At 46.6% G+C, this 22,979-nt stretch overlaps 1 protein-coding gene across 2 annotated transcripts in view; it reads right to left on the minus strand.

The window, feature by feature from the left end:
* Nucleotides 1-22,979, minus strand: part of FBLN1 (fibulin 1) — a 900,993-nt gene that overhangs the window by 565,693 nt on the left and 312,321 nt on the right. For both annotated transcript variants that reach the window (XM_078673831.1, XM_078673830.1), the window contains exon 8: nucleotides 20,782-20,919. In XM_078673831.1, the coding sequence (XP_078529957.1) occupies nucleotides 20,782-20,919 (138 nt within the window). The remainder of the gene's footprint in view (nucleotides 1-20,781; nucleotides 20,920-22,979) is intronic.

Below are 22,979 nucleotides of genomic sequence, written 5' to 3' on the forward strand. Positions count from 1 at the left end.
CAGATAAATTTAGTACAGTCCTTCTGCAAGGCTCTAATCTTCGGCAGAGGGATAGGCGTAGGAAGGCATTGAAATAGGTAGAGTATTTTGGGTAATATAGACATTTTGATTGCATTCAACCTACCCAGCCAAGAGGGGATGAGAGGCTTCCACCGCTGTAGATCATTGAGGACAGATTTGCGACATTCTGCCCAGTTGAGTGCCGACCAACCCTCTAAGGAGGGAGTCAGGGAGAGACCGAGGTACCGGATATGTTGATCCGTCCATCGATAGGGGCACAACCGCTCTAGGAAAGGAATATCGGCCTGAGGGATCGTAAGGTTGAGTACCCACGACTTTTCGTGATTAATTTTCAAGCCGGAGGCGCCTTCGAAGGAACAGAGCACTGCATGGAGCGCCGGTAAGGACTGTCGGGGCTCCGTGAGAGTGAGGATGAGGTCGTCAGCATATAATGCTACCTTATGGACTTGCCCACCCATCCTAACGCCGCAAATGTCCAGGTTTCGTCTGATCAAGTCCGCCAGAGGCTCAACCGCCAGGGCGAACAGCAGGGGCGAGAGGGGGCAGCCCTGCCGCGTCCCTCTTCCAATGGCCAACGGTTCCGTCAACCTCCCATTCACCCTGACCCGTGCCCGCGGCGCAACATAAGGTGCCATGATCCTGGCAATCATCTTTGGACCGAGCCCCATCTTACAGAGGACCGCCTGGAGGAACACCCAGTCCACGCGATCAAACGCTTTCTCAGCGTCCAATGACAGGAGGCACGCCGGAATGTGCCAGTGGTGCACTTTCCCCACCAGGTGTGCTATCCTCCGCACATTATCGGCCCCTTGGCGGCTCCGGATGAAGCCCACTTGATCAGGGTCAACAAGGTCCGGCATGTGGGGATCAAGTCTTTTAGCCAGCACCTTCCTGTATATTTTAAAATCAGTATTGAGCAGCGCAATCGGGCGATACGACGAGCAGAGCGCTGGATCTTTCCCAGGCTTAGGAACTAGAGGTATTTCCGCCATCCCCATGTCCGGGGAAGGACCCTGGCCATTATCGAAGAAGGCAAAGAGTCTGAGAAGATAGGGACTCAGTTGTCCCTGGAAAAGGCGGTAGAAGGAGAGCGGCAAACCGTCGGGGCCCGGCGTCTTCCCCAGGTTCAGATCTTTGATGGCCTCGGTCACCTCATCAAGCGAGATTGGCTCTTCTAACCGTTCCGCCACGTCGGGATGCAAGCGCGTCCCGCCATAGTGCTCCAGAACCTCCTCCGACTGGACAGGGGTCGGTGGAGCCGCCGCATACAAGGAGGCGTAATAGTCCCGAAACGCCTCCATTTTAGCCTCCGCCGCCGTCGCCCGAGACCCGTCCGGAAGCATCACGTTCGCTATGTGAGATCTGGCCCCCTTGACCCTCAGTCGTCTCGCCAAGAGTTTCCCCACCTTATCCCCTCCGTCAAAGTGCAAGCGCTTCAGAGCCAAGAGAGAGTTCTCCGCCCTGTTTGCCCGTAGCAGGCGCAACTGACCTCGCAGATTAGCCAGGCGTCTACGCGTCTTTAGCGTGGACTCCTCCTGATTCTGCGCCTCCGCCGTCAATATAGTTTTTTAAACTAGGGTTTGCCTAAGGGCAGTGGAAGGGGTAGGGGTAGTTTTAGGAACAGCGCAAGGGGTTGGGAGGGGGTTGAGGTAGTGTTTAAGGGTTAGGGACAGCATGTGGGTTGGGAGGGGGTGTGGGTATTTGGACCTCATGGTGGGTAGGAGGTAAAGGGGGGTAGTTTGTAGCTTAGGGGGTGGGCAGTGGGGTCGCAACCTTAGCCACGCATACCCCTTTACCATTCATGCCTTTATCACAACATTACGTGGTAAAGGAATGTGTGGTTAAGACACATTCGTTGTTTAGGTTGCATGGTAGAGGGACGCATGGTTCTATCATACAATCCTCCATGAGTAGTATGCCATTTACTGGTATCTGTCCAGCTACCTGTAAGTAGAACTCCTGCGTGAAGCCCTGCCTAATAATTAGAAGCTTTTGGTTGGTTGAATTAATATATGTATCGCAAATTTGAAAGGAGAGTGTGTTTTCTGAAAATGTGTTCATTCAGACCCCCCCCCCCCAACCTGACCCATAAGCTGGTGTTTGAAGAAAAATGGTTGGATTTCCGAAAGCTATTTAACGGTGATAATTGAACGATAAATAATGAAGAGCTGTGAAGCATTACTAATATTACCTTCATGGCAGGAGCATTGCAGCTATGGCTGTCATGCATTAACCATGTAGAGGTGGCATTTCAAAGTGATAAAGCGGGGGTGTGTGGTCACTAATGTAATGATATCTGATCTGATCACTATTCACACACTAGTAACGTTAGTAGTTTGGTATGAGTTTCATGGAACTCATGTAGCTCATATTACAGAAAAGGTTGGAGACCTCGGCTCTAGAGGGCCGGCTCGCCAAGTATTAGGACCAGCTGTCGCGAACTCAAGATAGACTTAGGGACTCATGAGGGTATGCTGTAGGCATCTACGGGAACACCAAAGTTCTCTTAGGGTGATTAAGCATGAAGTGAGCGCATGGACAGTGCTAGATTATGATTGTCTCTTATGAGCTGCAGAGTAACACAAGAATATATGTGACAAAAGCAGTAACCCACTGACCTATGCACACAAAATACTGTTTTCTAAAATGCATGGTACACGTTCTGTGCAACAGGCATATTAACCCTCTGTGCTGCATTAGATAAGTCTAACCTGCCACTGGACAAAACTCTCATCTCTCTCCAGCAGGTACATTAATCACCGGTGTTAGCTTGACACTTTTATTGTTGCTCAAAAACTGCTAATTCTACAAGGAACTTTGAAGTGTTTTTAAAACTGCTTCCTGAGGACCCCCTGGGAATGTGTCACGGACCCCTGGGGGTCCACGGACCTCAGTTTGGGAAACACTGGTCTAGATTGAGTGTATGAGGGTCAACCAAGAATCTCAGACATTCTGAGGGCCCTAGGTGCCTGGTAGTGAGGAAGGGTCAGCTAGTAAAGTGTAAGGACCAGCTGGGGATGTTGTAGGGAAGGCTGAGGGTCTATGAGGAAATGCTAGTCTTCTCAGAGCATGCTGGAGGCTTCTGGGGGCACACCAAGAAGGAATCCTGGGATATTTATAAAGCAGCTTTGGGTAAAGGATGGTAAGGAGATGATCTCTGATGATGTGCTGAGCGAATCTGAGAATTCACTGAGGGGCCTGAAGGCAAGCTTGGAGAACCTACGTGCAGGCAGAGTCTCAAGTCTCTGTCCGAGGGTGTCCAAGGGGCTGCATGGGAGTGTATTAAGACAGCCTATGAGTGGTGTGTAAGGACCATTTGAAAGCACCTGCTGGTACACTGAGGGTCTGTGTATTGTCACAGACAAATGTGTGGGTAGCTAAAGGTGGTTAGAGTGATGTCTGGGATTATTTCTTCAATAGGGTTGTCAGAATGTAGGTTGGAAGCCTGTTAGGGTCTGTTGGCAGTATCTGAAGGTGTGTCTAGAGGTTTTAGGAGACATTGGGTGTTATCTAATGACTATCTATGGAAAGTGAAGTGAAGGCTGGCTAGGGAATGTAATGTGCAAATGGAAGAGTTTGAAGGCTCCAACAGAGGTCATGAGGATCTCGTCCCAACTGTATGAGGGTGGGTCAGAGCTGTGTGGGAGTTGGTTAGAGGTGTCTGGAGACATACAAAGGATCAGGGGTGAGGGATTATCAAAAGTCTTTTGGGCATGTCAGAGTAGATACAAAGCATCTCTGAGCCAAGTGGTGTTATAGAGCTAGCTTGCTGAGTCCAATAAACCACTAAGGGCCTCTTGTGGTGAGATGGTGGTCTCTGGAGAGAACTGCGCTTATCTTGAGGAGACTGAAAGCTAGTTGGGGTTTGGGCCTCTTCGTCGGAGACTGCCAGTGTTTAAGGCCCAGTTGGGAGTGTATAAAGCAGGGCAATTACAAGGCAGAATCTAATAATTTTCACCAGGCCCAGCACCTTTGATTGACCCGGTTCTAGGATTCATTTTCCCCACTTGGAGAACAGCAAGAACCTAAAAACGTAACCACCCCCTTTTCACAAGGCTGGGGCCTGTGCTGATAAAGTACGATCTCATACAATTGGCAAATGTTGCTTACAATGCATAAATGGGCCCGGCTTTGCTAAAGCCTGTATAGTTTCGGATTCAATTTCTCCCAGAGGTCTATGTCCCACAGCCACTACTCTGAGGTATGTTTGTGGTTTTCAACCATGTATACAAATCCTTAAATTCGTTAAATAATCTGCCATTTATATTTTTTTGTTAAAAGAATATTTGAACCAGGTCACTGAGTGTGTATCTGTAAATTGGCTGTGTATTTCAAATTGGATTTTTTGCATGCAATTTAACATTTCTCGAATCTGCTTTATTTATGATTTGCATTATTGATTACATCTCTTCTTTATTTATGTTGACTTGTCTGATGCTATGTTTGATACGGCCCTTCATACTTTCTCTTTTGAAGCATCCTCCACTCCCACCTATATTACAGGGAGAAGTTACATTCCCCCGTTTTATTCTCTAAATCTCCCTCCTAGATATTCCCAAAAGACAACGTGCGTGAATTGTGTAGTGAAGAACGGAGGTCGTGGATTTGGGTTCGGCATCTGTTAGGCAATTTAAAAGAGCACAGACAAAATAATTTTGGGGGCACAGTCTTACTCGCATAAGGGGCTATATTCCATGAGTGACACCATTAGCAATTATGAACTTTGTTCACCTTGACTGCAAGGGCGACCCTTCAGAGGGGTGTTTGAGGTGTTACACCCCAGTAATAAATGTATTTTCTGCAAAATAGGTGGGTACAGGTGCTTTCAGTTACGTATGGCGAGGCGTCTATTGGTTTTTAAAAGGAACTTTTGCCTACAAAGAACAAAATGCACTTTTCCCTCACTGTGTTGAAAGTCTTCAACAATGTTGGTTAATTTACAAAATAGTGTGCTTTCACTGCTTTCACTCATTCAGCACCCCTACCAATTCGCATTTGCTTTCCTTTCCATTGCCCATTTATCCCCTCTCATGCCCCCTGCTGGTCATACAATATATTTTAACATAATATTCCAGTGCAATTGTTGGAAAAAGTGAAATTCACATCCCCCAATCTTACTGACCAAGCTACGCCTCTGCTTGCATGCTAGTATTTTTAAAACATACTTAAAATTAAAAGTGAAATAAAAAGTCCCATAATTCACCTGTGGATGACTAAAATATTCTTGTGTAGGACATATGGAAGTCTTTTGTGCAGGTTAAAGAGCCAGATTGAACTTTGTACACATCATTCTACCTGCCTCCTTGGTGGTGTTATTTCTACTGCTGCGAGTTTGGACAAAATAGAAATGTTACCAAATCTTCCTTCACTTGAAAGTGTAGGCTTTTAATCTTCATGATCAGACTCAACACATAATAAAGGGGAAAACTGTACCTTATAGGAAAGGTGCTTTCTGGATAAAACCAAGTACTGCAAATGAATACTATTTGAATTAATGGTGGTTAATGGTGCCAGGTTCAGGTGTGGCTTTTCCATACAGTTTAGCAAGGTTGCAGCCTTATGGTGTCAACGGAATGGCACCAAATTACAAGAAAACAGCTGCAAAAACACTTATTTTCAGTGAATCAGGAGCACTCTGGCAGCAAAACATTGGCTTGCCTGGAGCATCGAACATTTTGGCACCATTCTTGGTGAAGTAAATTGATCTATATATTATAACCCAATCCCTCTCATTAGCGATATACTTAGATAGCTGGGAGTATACAAAATGACGTTTGCTATCAAGTTTCCTTCAGTTTTTTCATATAGTAGACTACCTTTTCACACGTCCACTTTTCAGGTAACGGCAGAGAATCAAGCATTTAGCAGAGCCTTCATATCCTGTCTCTTTTACTGCTTTTTAAAAATATTACTTGTGTTTAGACTACTCTGTTTTAAAATCACTATTCTTACCTGGGCACTGTAGAGCGGCACTCGGCACGGGCAGGAGACCCTAGCGCTACCACGCTGCCTTGACCCTCTCCCACGCCCCCAACGAACTCGGCACCGCGAGGACGGTGGCCACGCCCCCTTTAGGCCACGCCCCCTTTAGGCCACGCCCCCTTTCAGCGACCAGTTTAAAACGCTGATTACTAGCGCCTGGCGCTCAGATCTTGCTGCGTCCTGAGGCGGAAAGCCGGGACTGTTTCTCGCTATTTTTAAAAAATTACCTGTGTTCTGATTTACTGCTTTTTAAAAATATTACTTGTGTTTAGACTACTCTGTTTTAAAATCACTATTCTTACCTGGGCACTGTAGAGCGGCACTCGGCACGGGCAGCAGACCCTAGCGCTACCACGCTGCCTTGACCCTCTCCCACGCCCCCAACGAACTCGGCACCGCGAGGACGGTGGCCACGCCCCCGTTAGGCCACGCCCCCTTTAGGCCACGCCCCCTTTCAGCGACCAGTTTAAAAAGGTGATTACTAGCGCCTGGCGCTCAGATCTTGCTGCGTCCTGAGGTGGAAAGCCGGGACTGTTGCTCGCTATTTTTAAAAAATTACCTGTGTTCTGATTTACTGCTTTTTAAAAATATTACTTGTGTTTAGACTACTCTGTTTTAAAATCACTATTCTTACCTGGGCACTGTAGAGCGGCACTCGGCACGGGCAGCAGACCCTAGCGCTACCACGCTGCCTTGACCCTCTCCCACGCCCCGAACGAACTCGGCACCGCGAGGACGGTGGCCACGCCCCCGTTAGGCCACGCCCCCTTTAAGCCACGCCCCCTTTCAGCGACCAGTTTAAAAAGGTGATTACTAGCGCCTGGCGCTCAGATCTTGCTGCGTCCTGAGGCGGAAAGCCGGGACTGTTGCTCGCTATTTTTAAAAAATTACCTGTGTTCTGATTTACTGCTTTTTAAAAATATTACTTGTGTTTAGACTACTCTGTTTTAAAATCACTATTCTTACCTGGGCACTGTAGAGCGGCACTCGGCACGGGCAGCAGACCCTAGCGCTACCACGCTGCCTTGACCCTCTCCCACGCCCCCAACGAACTCGGCACCGCGAGGACGGTGGCCACGCCCCTGTTAGGCCACGCCCCCTTTAGGCCACGCCCCCTTTCAGCGACCAGTTTAAAAAGGTGATTACTAGCGCCTGGCGCTCAGATCTTGCTGCGTCCTGAGGCGGAAAGCCGGGACTGTTGCTCGCTATTTTAAAAAAATTACCTGTGTTCTGATTTACTGCTTTTTAAAAATATTACTTGTGTTTAGACTACTCTGTTTTAAAATCACTATTCTTACCTGGGCACTGTAGAGCGGCACTCGGCACGGGCAGCAGACCCTAGCGCTACCACGCTGCCTTGACCCTCTCCCACGCCCCCAATGAACTCGGCACCGCGAGGACGGTGGCCACGCCCCCGTTAGGCCACGCCCCATTTAGGCCACGCCCCCTTTCAGCGACCAGTTTAAAAAGGTGATTACTAGCGCCTGGCGCTCAGATCTTGCTGCGTCCTGAGGCGGAAAGCCGGGACTGTTGCTCGCTATTTTTAAAAAATTACCTGTGTTCTGATTTACTGCTTTTTAAAAATATTACTTGTGTTTAGACTACTCTGTTTTAAAATCACAATTCTTACCTGGGCACTGTAGAGCGGCACTCGGCACGGGCAGCAGACCCTAGCGCTACCATGCTGCCTTGACCCTCTCCCACGCCCCCAACGAACTCGGCACCGTGAGGACGGTGGCCACGCCCCATTTAGGCCACGCCCCTTCAGGTCACGCCCCCTTTAGGCCACGCCTCCTGCCCGTTCCCCCCAGCAACCAGCCATAAAATGTGCCTGGCCAGGGAGCGCAGCGGGAGCGCCGTTTGCCTAAGGCAAGCCCGTCTGCGCCCGTCCACGCTCGAACGGGCTCAGGGCCAGACCCTATGCTGGATCCAGTCATCAAGAGGGTGAGTTACTCGCGCCGCGCCCTTCTAAGTCTTAGACCTACAAACAACACATTGTGTAACTATGTACATGACTCAGATGGACTCTTTATAAACTGTACACTCTGCCACCCAGTCCACCTACAACTCACCCAGGCACCGACCTCATACTCTGGACTAAAACTTGCAGAACTGAACTGCAGGTCCCTCCCCATGCACGCCCTGCTCATCAATCACCTGCTTGTGGACCATGAGCTTGACATTCTGTTCCTCACGGAAACGTGGCTCACCACACACTCGGACTCGGATGTGGTCTTAGCCCTGCCCCCGGGTTTTCTCATCCAGTCCCAATTACGTCCCTCTGGCAGAGGAGGCGGACTAGCCATCCTGCATAGAGATCACTTCTCCTGCAGAATCAGCGACGCACATATCATGGACTCAGAGAGCTGCCACTTTACCATCCAGCTGGCCCCGACAACTTCACTGGTAGGCCTCCTGGTGTATCGCCCCCCCGGGCATTTTGGCCCCTTTGCTAGCGCCCTACTTGAATCTATATCAGCACTGGCCCATTCCACCCCCAACTTCACTGTGCTAGGGGACCTTAATATCCACTTTGACGATGCCCTAGACACAGGGGCCGCCGACCTGATTCTAGACTTGGCTGCCTATGGTCTCCAACTGGCCAACTCTGGGGCCACCCACATCAAGGGCCACCTGCTAGACCCAGTCTTTACGAATGTTCACACCCTCCAGGCCAAAGCTTCTTGCCCCCTCCCCTGGACGGACCACTTTTTGGTCCCTCTCTTTTGGCCAGGAGAATTTAGGAAGCCCCACAAGCCGGTCACGTATATCCAAGACAGGGCATGGTCCAGACTCTCAACAGAGGACTGGGCCAGAGCCCTGGAATCAACTACCCCCGCTCCCTCAGAGGATCCTATCATAGCAGACAGCAATTTCAGGAAGTGGATCTCCAACTCTCTCGATTCCATCCTCCCTATAAAAACCCGCGAAGATAAAAGCGGAAAGACAGGGTCAGCCCCCTGGTTCAGCCCGGAGCTCAGAACCCTCCGCAAGGAATGTAAAAAAGCGGAGCGACTGTGGAGGAAGGACTGGCTCCATTCTAGTAAGGAAGCCTACCGAGGGTCGGTGAGAGCATATAAATCCGCTCTGAAACTCACTAAAGCCTCTTACTACGATGAGAGGATAAAAAATGCCTCCAACTCGGCGAGGGAATCCTATCTCATTGCCAAAGAGCTCCTAAAAATACCACAACCCCCCTACAGGACCCTTCCAGACAGGAGCAATGAACTTGCAAACTACTTTGACTCCAAAATCTCCCACATCCTAGCTTCACTCCCGCAGCCTACCCAGCCAACCGACAGGGACAACGCTGCGCCTGCCATCCGTCCAGGAGACACCTCCCACCCACAGCTGACCGCTTTTAGGGCGGTTTCGCTGGACGAGGTTGGAAATACTCTGGCCAAGGTAAAAAGCGGCTCCCCGTGCGACCCTGCCCCCATGAGGTTCCTGCAAGCAGTTGCCCCTGCGATCGTGTCCCCAATCATGGAGCTGATCAACACCTCGCTGTCCCAAGGCTCCGTCCCTCCCAGCTGGAAGGGAGCGGTAGTTAAAGCCCTTCTTAAAAAACCCCAACTAGACCCCACCAATCTGGCCAACTACTGACCGATCTCGCTCCTTCCGGGCATCAGCAAAATGGCAGAGAAACTGGTCAACGCCCAGTTATCCCAGTTCCTGGAATCCAATAACCTGTTGCGTCAGTCCCAAACTGGGTTCCGTCCTGGCCAAGGCACGGACACCGCCCTCCTCGCAGTCATCGAGGAGGCAAGGTGCATTCTAGACTCAGGGGGGTCAGTGGCAGTGATCCTCTTGGACCTGAGTGCAGCCTTTGACACGGTGAACCACCGTGTCTTGCTCCACCGGTTGGCCAGGGCGGGACTCGGGGGCAACGCGTTGGCATGGATAGAGTAATTTCTGTCGGGCCGCTCCTTCCAGGTCTGGGATGGCAATTCCCGCTCCGATTCCCTGCCTCTGACTAGAGGGGTGCCCCAGGGGTCCTCACTTAGTCCCACCTTATTTAATGCCTATATGGCCCCTCTAGAGGACATCGTTGCCCCCTTCGGCATCAAGATAGTGAGCTATGCGGACGACACGCAACTGGTCGTCTCGCTCTCACACCTTGACCACTGCCCAGACAACCTCCTGCAATGCCTCCAGGAAATCCACCTCTGGATGAGCGAGCCCTCACTCAAACTCAATGGGTCTAAAACTGAAGTCATGCTGATGGGCAAGAAATGGTCAGCAATTCCACCATCTGTTTGGCCCGCTGCTATGGGTGAGGTGCCCGCCCCGAAGAAGGAAATTAAGAGTCTGGGGGTCTGGCTCGAACCAGACCGGTCTATGAAAACCCAGGCAACCAAAACAGCGGGAACCTGCTTCGGACTCATGCGATCAGTCCGTAAGATCCTTCCGCTGCTTCCTCCCCCATCTAGAAAACTCCTGGTTCAAGGACTGATCCTTGCACGATTGGACTACTGCAATGCCATCTACTTAGGAGCCCCCGAAAATACTCTGACCAAGCTACAATATACCCAAAATGCGGCTGCCCGACTGCTGATGAGCCTTCCCTCTAGAGCCTCTGCCAGACCAGCGCTTAAGGCTCTCCACTGGCTCCCAGTGCGAGAGAGGATCGAGTTTAAGGCAATGTGCATCGCCCACAAACTCCTTAAGGGTCAAGGCCCTTCCATTCTTAGAGACATGGTCACCCCGTACAAAGCCTCGAGACCCCTGCGCTCGGACATCGAGCATCTGGCTAATGTCCCCAAATTCAGGAGGGTACGCACTGGAGGGCGGCGTTTCTCAGTAAAAGCATCCTCACGCTGGAACTCGCTCCCCCGCTGTCTGCGGTTGGAACCCTGTTACTTACGCTTCCGCAAACAGCTTAAAACCCTTCTCTTTCCAAAATAAGCCCACTTCCCCCTTTGGCCAACTCAAGTTCTTACAGCGCGGGGATGCCTCCGGGTCACCAGGCGCTCTACAAATCGTTAAATAATAATAAAATAATAATTTTTTGGTGCCGCTGAGGGATGGTTAAAGTCATTTCATTCTTTTTTTTTTAGGATACTGTGAGAAATTGGATTTATTATATTGTGTGGTTGCGAGACCTCACCGTGTAATACACTTCCAACCACTTTAAGACCAGTCAGGCTTCGTTTATCAAACCTTTACTCAACCCTGATTAGTTGTGGCTGCGAGTCGTCAGGCCTCAACAAAGGAACAAGAGTAAACCATTTAAACAGCACCAAGAAAACTGAATAAAGAAACACATATCAAGAAATCCAACACCAATTTACAAAATTAGGTTATATTTTTATGAATTTATGCCTACCAAAATGAAAAAGATTAACGGAGGGTTCAGGAGGTATAGATTTTACAAGGAACAATAAATCAATACTTTTCACTCCACTGAAACAAGCCTTGGCAAGTTCAACAAAGTTCACATACAGAAACATTCTCAACAAAAAGTTACTTCAAGGATGGATTTGGCTACTTAGAAATACCTTGGGCACCTAACTCCGGCAGGTAACTAGTCAAGGGGACCAAAAAGGGCAGAAGAGACAGTTACCTTCACAAGAAAAGCAGTCTCCAGTACAGTTCCAGCAATAATGCAATTGACGTCTGTGGAGTAGTCGTGAGGCAAGGGATTCTGGATGCTGAAGATGCTCAAGGATGCTGAACGTATAGTATCTTAGCTGTCAGTGTAGTTTTGCAGCTTGAAGACTTTCTGGAGTCACTATGTTGTGCATTATTCTGCCATCTAGGGTTTGGGTCCGGAATTGTAGTCTTTTTTCTCTTTTTTTTCGTGGCTCAGGTGGACGTCAAAATACCACCATTTGGTGTCCTTCGTGACGTTGAAGAGCTTCCTCCATAAGCTCCCACCTTTGGTCGCCATCTTTGGATTCTTTATTCTTGTCTTGTGTTATTCTTTCTCTTCTTTTAACTGTAAAGAGTTTCTCCTGTTTTAATCCTCTTCCTCCTGCCTCATCTTTATGGCGGAGGAGGGTGGAATCGCTAGTGAATCCAGAAAGTCTGCAAGCTGCAAAACTACACCGACTGGTAAGAAGCTATATATTTTGCAGCACAAATATTTTCTGGATTCACTATGCTGTGCATAGTCTTTGTAGCAATTTGTAATTTTTGTGGTGGCTGGATGAAGAATAGCTCTGGTTACTGAATTTGTGTTGTAAGACCCTCTGTCCCACTTGCGCTTCTTTGTTCATTTGAATATCTACACGGTAGTGCTTAGTGAATGTGTGCACTGAAGACCATATTGCGGCTTGGCAAATGTCTTGAATAGATGTGTTAGCTAGAAACGCAATTGTTGCTCCTTTCTTCCTTGTCGAGTGAGCATGAGCTGCTCCTTGTAACTGTTGCCCTGCTTTTTTGTGGCAGAGTTGTTTGGTTGTGCAATCAACCGTGCAATGGTATTTTTGGTAAATGGTCATTTAAAAAAACTGCTGGCAAAGGATACACAGAACTGCTTTATCTTTCTGCACTCCTTCGTCCTTTCTATATAGTGCATTACTGCCCTCCTGGCGTCCAGTGTGTGCAATGCCCTTTCTCTGCTTGTGGAAGGTTTTTGGAAAAACTTGGTATTTGAATTGTCTGATTGATGTGGAACCGTGACACTACCTTTGGCATGAAGTGTGGGTCTGTTCTCATTACAATCCTATCATTGTGTACATGTAGGTAGGGCTCTTGAAGTGTTATCGCTTGTAATTCGCTCACTCTTCGTAGCGATGCGAAAGCTACTAAGAAGGCTGTCCTAAGCATGAGCATGTGCAGTGTAACTTTGTTAACAGGCTCAAATCGTGCCTTCATCAATTGAGTTAGCACTACATTGAGGTTCCATGCTGGTGCTGGCATTCTGTTACGGGATGTGATTCTCTTTGCCTCTTCTAGAAAGCTCTTTACTACTTGGGAGGTGAAGAAACTTTTTCCAGTTTCTCCTCTCGTGTAAGCCACTATCGCCACTAAGTGTACCCTTAGGGATGTGTAGCTTGGCTTATTCTGTAGAAGATGCGTTAATGAATTTAAGACTGTTGATTCCTTTGTCCTTCCCTGGGAGATGTATTGCTAGTAGGTCTATTCTGAGTGGAATTGCCCATGTCCATATTTCCTATGCTAGCCCTGATAGTGCCACTGATTGTGTTCCTCCTTGTTTGTTGATGTAGAACATGGTAGTTGTGTTTTCTGTTTAGATCAACACCCTGTTTCCATACAGCTCCTTCTGAAAGGCTTTTCAGGCAAGGACGCCGTTTTTAGCTGTAGGTAGTTGATGCGTTTGACCGCATTCTGCTGCGATCATAACCCCCTCACCTTGAGTCTGTTCATGTTCGCACCCCACCCAAGCTGGGAGGCGTCTGTTGTGATGGTCACCGTCAGAGTTGGCTGTGTGAATGGTTTCCCCTGTGATATGTTTTCCTTGTTCTAGCACGCTATTTCCTGATGCACTGTGTGTGTGACAACCACTAGATCTTCCCAACTTCCTGTTGCCTGTGACCATTGCTGCTGTATCCATCCTTGGAACGGTCTCAGGTGGAGGCGAATATTTGGGACCAGGTGCATGCATGACGCCATCATTCCGATTAGTTTGCTCACTGTCAGAGCTTGCCCCCTGTGGTAAAGACGTGTCTCCTTCAGTATTGCCAAAGTTCTTTTTGTGCTGGGGAACACCTTGCTTTGTATGGTGTTGATCTCTGCCCCTAAGAATATCTTCACCTGTTGCGGTTCTATTAAAGACTTTCCTCAATGGATTGAGAACCCCAGTCAGATTAGCGTTTGTATGACCTGCTGGATGTGTTGTTTGCATTGGCTGTAAGAGCTTGCTTTTACGAGCCAGTTGTCGAGGTAGGGTTATACATGTATTCCTTGCCTCCTTGGGTGTGCGGCTACCGCTGCTAGGCATTTTGTAAACACCCTTGGTGCACATTTGAGTCCAAATGCCAGCACTGTGAACTGGTAGTGAGTTTGGTTGATCACAAACCTTAGTAGGCGTTTGTGTTTTTTGTTGATGGGGATGTGCAAGTACAAGCCTAAGTCTATAGTTGCCATGTAATCCCCCTCTTGTATCTGGGTTATTACTTCTTGCAGAGATGTCATTTTGAATCTTTGTGTCCTTATGAACTTGTTTAAGAACCTTAGATCCAGAATAGGTCTTAGCGTTTCGTCCACTTTTGGTACGAGGAAGTATTTGGAGTAAACCCCCTTGTTTCTTTCCTTGTAGGGCACTATCTCTATTGCCTCCTTGCTGAGCAGTTCCTGCACCTCTAGTAGCAAGAGCGAAAGTTCCTTTGCCGAGTGCACCTTGTTTGGCCTCTTGTTTGGAGGTTGTTTTTCTAGCTCTATACATTAGCCGTATTGTATGAGGTTTAGTATCCATTTGTCCATTGTGACCTTCTTCCATTCCTGGAGGAAGTCCCTTATCCTGCCTCCTACTGGTGTTACATGTTCGAGGAACGGTTTGTCTTGTAAAATCAGTTTTTGGTTTTGTCTTCTGTTTTGATGCCCCCTTAGAGGTGTTGTCAGGGTTGGCGTTTGCCTTACGGCAAAGTTACTTGGAGGTGGATTATTGCCCTCCTCTCTGTGCCTGTCCTCGTCCATTTGAGCCTCCTCGAAAGGACTGGCCTCTTGGCTGGTACTGCCAGTTTTGCTGCTGCTGTCCCTGCTACTGCTGGGCCTGGCTGTTTCCTTGATAACCTTGTTGGAAGGCTTGGTGCAATGTACCAGGTTGGTTGCTTCCCCTACCTGCTGGTCTTCTTGAGGGTGTACCCCTTCTCATCCCTCTGAACTGCAGTGCTCCCATGGACCTTGCCGTCTCATTGTCCTTTTTGAGTGGAGTTGACTTGTCGTCAACTGGCGTTCCAAAAAGCTGCTCTCGTTGAAGGGTAGGTTAAGGATGTTGTTCTGTACTTCAGGCTTGAAGCCTGAAATGATAAGCCATGTGTGCCTTCTCTCTATCACCCCATTCATCGTCTGCCTGCTGGATGTCTCCGCAACATCCAGGGCCGACTTCAAACATGTGTTAGCCATGTTTTTCCCTTCCTCTACCAAGAGGCCTGCCCTTTGCTGGTACTGTTCTGGTAGATGCTTCAGGAGTTGCCCAACCTCCTCCCAGTGCCGGTATGCGTGCCTGTTGGTTAGGGCATTAGAGTTTGTGATGCGCCATTGAATCGCCGCACTCCGTTCCACTTTCCTCCCCATGAGGTCCATTCTCCTACTCTCCTTGTCTGGAGGTGGTCCGGCATTCGTCAGTACAATGGCCCTTTTCCTAGCTGTTGCTGTTATTATTGAATCCGCTGGTACTGATCCCTGAATGTATGCAGGGTCCTTTGAGGAATGTTTGTACTTTTTGTCGGTCCTCGGGGTCACTGATTTACATACAGCTGGCTCCCTGAAGGCCTCCCTGCCGTGGTCCAGCACACTAGGGAGCATGGGCAGGAACTGACCTCTTGTTTGTGAAGGTAGCAGAGTCTCCAGGAGATAGCAAGCCTAGGGCTACTCCCCCTCCAACTTCACTCCATATGTCTCTGCAGCCTTTTTTACCACCATATTATAGATACCTATATCGTCCACCGGTAAAGGCCTCGAAGAATACGTGTCTACTTCTTCTTCCGGTATTTCGGTGTCGAGGTCATGCCACTCCAAGTCTTGCAACTCCGAGGACGTTGAGTCCTGGTAGGTTTGCTGAACCTCCTTGCCTTCGCCCTTGAAGTAATACAGGGCCTCTTCCTCCAGTTCCGGCGTTTTCAGCGGCTCAGGGTCCTTGTCGCCCCTTTCGGCTTCGGTTGCGGGCTTCGGTGGGATGGTGTACTGGCTCATCCTTTCATCGAAGTCCTTTTTTCGTTGCAGGATGCTCGCCATTTCGGCCTCGTGCCTCCTTTTCTTCCTCTTCATCACGGCTGCTTGTTGGCGTCGAGAGTTTGAGCGCTTCGCTTCGAGGTCCTCGACGTTGAATTCGCTGTTAACCCTTCTTTTCTCTGCATCGAGGGCAGCCACGACGACCTTGATTTGTCTTGGGTTTTCGCCATCTGGGAGTCCTTTTCGAAGGATCCGCTGGGCTGCTTGTCCTTGGGTGCTGTTGCTTTCGCCGAGTGTTTCGACGGCAATGCTCCCTTCGAGGACTCGACTTCACTCTTACGAGTGTTGGTCGAGTGTCTGGGGTTGACGGCTCTCTTACCCCCTTCAAGTTTTCTTTTCAACCTCAACGACTGTCCTTGAGTGATGTTGTCCTCTTTTCCACTGGAGAGGCCCAAGTCTCGGAGTGAAGGAGGTGGCTCCTGCCTCTGCATGGTGTAGTTTGCCCTTATCTGTCTCTATCTTACTCTGAGGGTCTTCGGTGTGAATGCCGAGCACACGTTGCAGTCCTCGCTGTTATGATCGAGCAGCAGGCAGAGGTTGCAGACTGGATGCTGGTCTTTCAGCGCGTATTTATGGTGGCAATTTTCGCAGAATTTGAATGGTGTCTTGTCCATCCCCGCGCTCAGGGAGCCCCCTGTGTGCACATTCTCCGCTGAACGTCGAAATTTCGGGTGTAATCCTCTTTCATCGTCCTGGTTACCTGACCTATAGTCAGGTGTGTTGAAATGTTTGCTTTCGTCGATTTTCTGTTATTTCTTGTCGATTCTCTCTCCAAATCTCTGGAACTCTTCGGTGCCAATCCAGACCCAATGGCGGAAAAAAGAATCTAAGAAAGGCGACGAAAGGTGGGAGCTTCTGGAGGAAGCTTGTCGACGTCACGAAGGACACCAAATGGTAGTATGTCGACACCCACCTGGGCCAGGAAAAAAAAAAGAGAAAAAAAGACTGCAATTCCGGACCCAACCACTAGATGGCGAAATAATGCACAGCATAGTGAATCCAGAAAGATTCATGCTGCAAAAGATTCTGTGCAGTCAACAGGGACTTCCCGGGGCTACTCATTAGCCCACTTTGGCCACAGGGTTTGATTTCCATCGAAGACCTCTCAGGTTCCTCAAAAATCCTGTCGCCACTTATAGGAAGCTGGCTCTGAATATACTATACCAAAGTGAGGTATAGTGTGCACAGAGTCCAGGGAGTCCCCAGAGGTATAGCAGAGGCTAAATTAGACAAGTGCTAACACGAAGCTAAATTAGACAGGTGCTAAGTGTGGGCGAGCAGTTAGGGTTATCCAGAGGGAAGAATTTATTGTATTCATTCACCCAAGAGGCTACTCACTGATGGCACACACTCAGAGACTAAATCCAGACCAATTAGGTAAGTATAAAAAAGGTATACATATGTTTTATTCCCAGAACCAAGCAGGACTTGGCATAGGTAGCTAAAATATACTTGCAATTGGAAGACTTTACAAGGTAGGACAATTGGGAATGGATTTGCAATTGTTACAGGTGTGTATGTGCTTTAAAAATAGTTTAAATTACGTGGATGTTACTTTTGATTATTTTTGCGTTACTTTTGGATTACATAGACTACTCAGGGTGCTATACCTAGATACCTAGATACTCAGGGTGCTATACCTAGATATCACACTATGGATCCTATAATACAATGTAAGTAAGACTTTTTCAGGTTTGCAATATAGTTACTTTTCTTTCATACAAAAGTTCAACTCGACACAGAACATTTGTAGGAACAAAATATCACAACATTGGTGCCTATGGGAAAAAGAAGGTTATCTGTTTGCAAGTAAGTAAACCTCAAAGAACAGTTTTTGGGGTTTAGAACCAACATTCTCCCAGGTCCAGTTAGGCACTCAATCTGCACCACCAGCGGCACTGGGGCGGCCGGGTGCAGGGTGCAGGTGCCCAATGTTAGCCAATGGGGCTAAGGAGGCTGTCGGTCAGAGAATGCTTATGAGCAGGTCACTCGAGTATGGGAGCAAATCTCCTGGGGTTAAGAACAGCACTGCTGGGGGCACAATCAGCACAGGAACTGCACCACCAGCGGCACAAGGGTAACCAGGTGCAGAATGCCAAGGTGACATTGGGGACCCTGCGGATCTCAATGAAGATCTTCGGTTCGGAAAAGATGCTGCAGGCTTGGGCAGGGAGGCTTTCTGAAGGAGACCACCAGCTGCAGAGGTAAGTTTGGTTCTTGAGGGATGCCTGGACACTATTGGTTGGGCCACCCAAGGCCGTGGGGCATCTGGTGCAGGGATGTCTTTCGGTGTTGGGTCTTCTTACCATCTTCGGTCGCGATTGTGGGGGACCTTGCAGGTTGAGGTTGCAGGCGTCGACCTCAATCTTGAGGGAGGTTGGGGATCACCCGATCTCAGGTAAGGATTGCTGGGGAGATCTACATGTGATGTTGGGCCACTCAAACTCGGGCCATGGGTGTGGGGTGCAGTGTGTTGCAAAATAGCTGAGCCGCCTGAATCCGGATTCTGTGGGTGTCTTTGTTGAGCAATTCCAGTGCTCACGGGAGACGGGAAACGGCCTCTACAACGAAGCCGTTTCCACAAAAACCTTTACCACGCATGCATTACAACGCATGCGTGGTAACAACGAGAGGATTTACCACGCATATCTTTACTACGAAATACGTAGTAAAGGTATGTGTGGTAAATGAAAAAAAAAGGGGGGGGGGTTTGGGGGTCTCCCCCCTAAAACGAAAAAATAGAGGGATTAAAAAAGGGGGGTTGGGGGGGCTTCCCCCCCAAAAAATAAATAAATACCTGAAGTGACGAACATCAAGCGATCAGCGTCGTAAAAGAGGAAACGGAATTAAACTTCCGCTTCCTCTTTAGGACGTACGGCCGACGTAACCAAGAAGAAAGACGTAACAAAGAAGATGGACAGGAGATGAGTTGAAAAGGTAAGGGAAAATGATTTTTTTTTTTAATTAAGGGTTAATGGCAGGGGTAATGAAAAGGAGTAGAGGCTGGGGACGTAAAAGAGGACAGGTGTAACCTTTAACAAGAATATGCCCTCACCATGCATAAATTAACAACGAAAAACGTTGTTAATCTATGCGTGGTAAAGGTATATTAGTGGTAAAGGTTATGCGTAGAAAATGAATTCCGTTGTAACGCATGCGTGGTAAAGGCATGCGTTGCAACGGAATTCGTTGTAACGTCATATATTCACGGGAGACAGAGTCTGTAAAGTGAGTGCAGGGCAGGTCCTTCATCACTTTAAAAACATTCAAAGTGAAATAAAAAGTCCCAGAATTCACCTATGGATAACTAAGACACCAGAATAGGGTGCTTAAATGACGTCATACTTTGATGTTTTTGTTGTATGTTCTCTGCCAAAATCTTCACATCTTTAGATATACCAGTTTCTTTTTTGCCTGCTGTTCTTGATCATGCTATGGGATATTATCTTTCAGTTGCAAAGTGTATAATAAGCATGAAGATTATTGTGTAGGAGATATGGAAGTCCTTGTGCTAGTGAGCCAGACTGAACTTTGAACACATCATTCTACCTGCTTTCTTGGAGGTGTTATTTCTACCGCTGCGAGTTTGGACAAAATAGAAATGAAACATCATCTTCCTACCATATACCAGGGACTTACAAGTGAGTTATTTGGTGCCTATTGGGTATTAGTCAATTAACCAGGCACTTTTACAATGGTTGGAGCCCATGCACTGAGTTCAGGGCATTTCAGAGCCATTCCACCAGCGCCTAGTAGGCATAATGGGGACAAGAAGTGGGGTGAAACCTGCAAAACGCCAGTTTCCTCACAGATACCATTTTAAGAAACTTATTATTTGAATGGCATAAACATTTTCTTTTTATCAAGACAGCACTTTAGCCTATCAGAGGTACTGTGTATAATCCAGGTGTCTCAGACGAGTAGCTCATGAGCTACTGGCCACCTATCCACCTATCGAGCCCCCTGTAAGCAGCTTTCCTGTGCACAGCCGTGCCTACTTGTTTAGAAACTTTTGCTTGGTTGAATTAATAAATATACCAACATTGAGTGTGCTTTGAAGGTGAAAATGTGCATATTTTTCAACTCATAAGCTGATGTTTGAGTGATACATCATGTGAAGTTGGTGAGATGTTTTAATAATATTATTACCTAGGCTCCAGGGACATTGCAGTTGTTCTATATTACCCATTTAGAGGCATTCGAAATTGACAAAGCATTTTTTATTTACCCTACTGTTAGCAGCCCTCCCTGATGCACTGAGATGATCACTGTTAGAAATCTCACGTATAGTGGCAAGTTATGTAATCTTGTCTGATGTGATCACTAATACAACACTAATAAAATTATTAGCTAAGGATGATTTTTATTAAACATACGTAGCTCCTATTACAGAAAAGTTTGGAGACCGCTAATATAATCCATCAGGGGCCTATTCAATGGCTGAAATAAAAAATAAGCTAATTTGGCTCATGGTAAAATCTGTGCGCATCTACGGTAAAGGGCAGTCAGGAGGAATATATTAGCAACATGCTTGTGCAGAAGGAATATTGGAAAGAATGTTAAAAAGAAGAGATGGCAAAATATATGCCACCACGAAGAACCTTCCTGCTGAGGAAGCAGTATCTTGAGGACAGGTCTTTCACTAGTTTAACTCCAAGGACTTTATTAGAGCCTGGCTGACTGGGTATTCCAGCACAAACGGGCATATAGGCTTTAATGCACTTGTAATATGACAGACAGGGAATCTTCCTCATTTATGATGGAATATCTGTCTGCCATACTCTAAATAAGAACCCAAGTATCTTCAGTTCTCCCTTGTAGATGGCTCCTAAAAGGACTGTAGGATAACCTTAGTAGACCTGTGAGGATATAGTAACATTAATGACACACAAATAACAATAATAATAATAAACCTCTTACCAATACATTGGCCCTGGGCATCTTGTATGAATCCAATGCCGCACTGTTGTTTGGGCAAGCAACGGAAGGATCCATGGGTGTTCTGACAGACAAAATTTACAGGGCAGTTATGAATGCCTGAGGCACATTCATCAATATCTGAAAGGTTTATTAAAAAAAAGCAAACATATTAAAGGTTATTGTTTTTATAGCATTTCAATCTCTAAATAGGAAGTCATATTTTTTCTGTACAAATACTGCAACATTTTTCATATGAAAATGATATTGTATACGGTTGCTGACATACAAGCAAACACAATTTGGCAGGCGAAAGATGAAATGGCTAACTCAGGTATGATACAATTGGATGGCTCCCGAGAAGAGCACTAGTGGCTTAGGGATTTTACAATTTCGGATACAGTGTTGGATATCAAGCTGTAGTCTTAATATATGAGGTAAGACGTGAAGTGGACTGAAAATGGCAGCTTTCAAAGGGGCTTACAATGAGTACATTTGCTTCATGGCAACAGCGTTTTATAGCACCACCAACATAAATATCCGTTAGTAAATAATTAACATGATGAAAACAAACAACAGATAATGATAGCGCACTTTCTTGAAACATTTCAATCCATTTTTATAGTACAACTATAATATTGTATTCCATTTTGTATACTTTCCTTTCATGTATCCAAATAATCTCTTTTTCTATCCAGTAAAACAGCACTATTTTTCCTCTAATAAGAATCATTTGTTAGTAATGATATCCTGCTTGACAATATCTGGTGTGACATGTATGCAGATGTTACTGTACTTCATGACAAGATGTATACTTAATGGATGTTACGATACACTCGCAATAGTTGCTACTGTACTGTTATTTTTTGAAAATGCCAAAAAAAATGATTTTATAAATAAAATAAGATGCAATTTTTAGAATTTAGACCACTGTTTACTTTTTTATTCTCTCTTTTGCTCCTTATTTAATCTTCAGCACAGACAATCTGCAGGTTCTAGTTCTTTCATTCAGTTGTGACAACCTAGGAAGTTCTACATCAACGCCAAACCCCTTGCTGTGGATGTTTCTTAGTATATTGCCGTTGGTCCACCTCTTTTGTTTTATTGCAACATTAGCTTCCACTATTTTGTCCTTCAGATTGTATAAGCATTTGGGGCTACTTCTGTCTTCTTTTTTTCCTTGAATTCAGTAAAGTGTTTGTCTTAGGTTTAATGCTAAACCCATCTAAATAGAAGAGCCATGTTTTTATGTTAATATATACCTTGTATTCCACTTTACATTACAGCTCTTCCTTATAATTGTCTTTCTCCACTGCAGGACTAGCTGTGGCGGTCATGAAAAATAGAGAGCCGAGTCAAATTATTGCATTTGAGGATTTCTAATTCATAACTGCCTAGATCATAAACTTTAAATCCAGTGCTCTAACAGTCATTCCTTTTTCAGCTATTTGGTCCTTTATACATTACAATGCTGTAACAAAAGTGATCATTAGTCATATGGAAAAACCGGAGACTGGCTTTGTTCTACTTATGTGCCGGCCTACAGTGCTCCTTATCAAGCCAGTCTTACCTTTGCAGGTTGTAATGTTTCTTGTTGATTTCAGTTGGGAATCCTGTACCTATATCGTAACAAAATTCTTCCCGTATTGTTCATAAATTGAAACACCATTTACCATTTCCAAACTACTCAGACAACACAGATTTTCGCTTTCATTGAAAGCCATGTTTCGGTTCCAAGTTAGTCCCAATATAAATGTGCATCTTTTTTCTATTTAAGTTAGGTCCTTCATATAATAAGCTTAAATGGTCTAGCTTTCTAAATATTAAACTATTTTTTTTATTCCAGTAGAACATTTTAATAAACATCACTTTTAAAAACTGTTTGACATTAAAAGAAGCACATTCCATCATAATTTACTTACTACAAAGCAGCTTCCTCAAGCAAGTGTACTGCCAGAATCATAGCCCAAGTAGGAGGTATTAGCTGCAGAGTGCCAACATAGTGGCTATAATATTTAAACATGTACCCGTGATTGATAATTAATATATGAACTGGGCTCTGCTCTTGCACTTTTAATTGGGTTGTAGCTTAAGTGCCCACAGTTTATTTGGATGGAGATTAGAGGTTCAGGGGATTGCCCACTTGCATGGACGGGGATTGTAGAACAGATCCTAGGGTATTCAAAGTTGTGCACTTTGCT

This window comes from Lissotriton helveticus, chromosome 1_1 (assembly GCF_964261635.1).
Source record: "Lissotriton helveticus chromosome 1_1, aLisHel1.1, whole genome shotgun sequence".
NCBI classification, from domain to species: domain Eukaryota; kingdom Metazoa; phylum Chordata; class Amphibia; order Caudata; family Salamandridae; genus Lissotriton; species Lissotriton helveticus.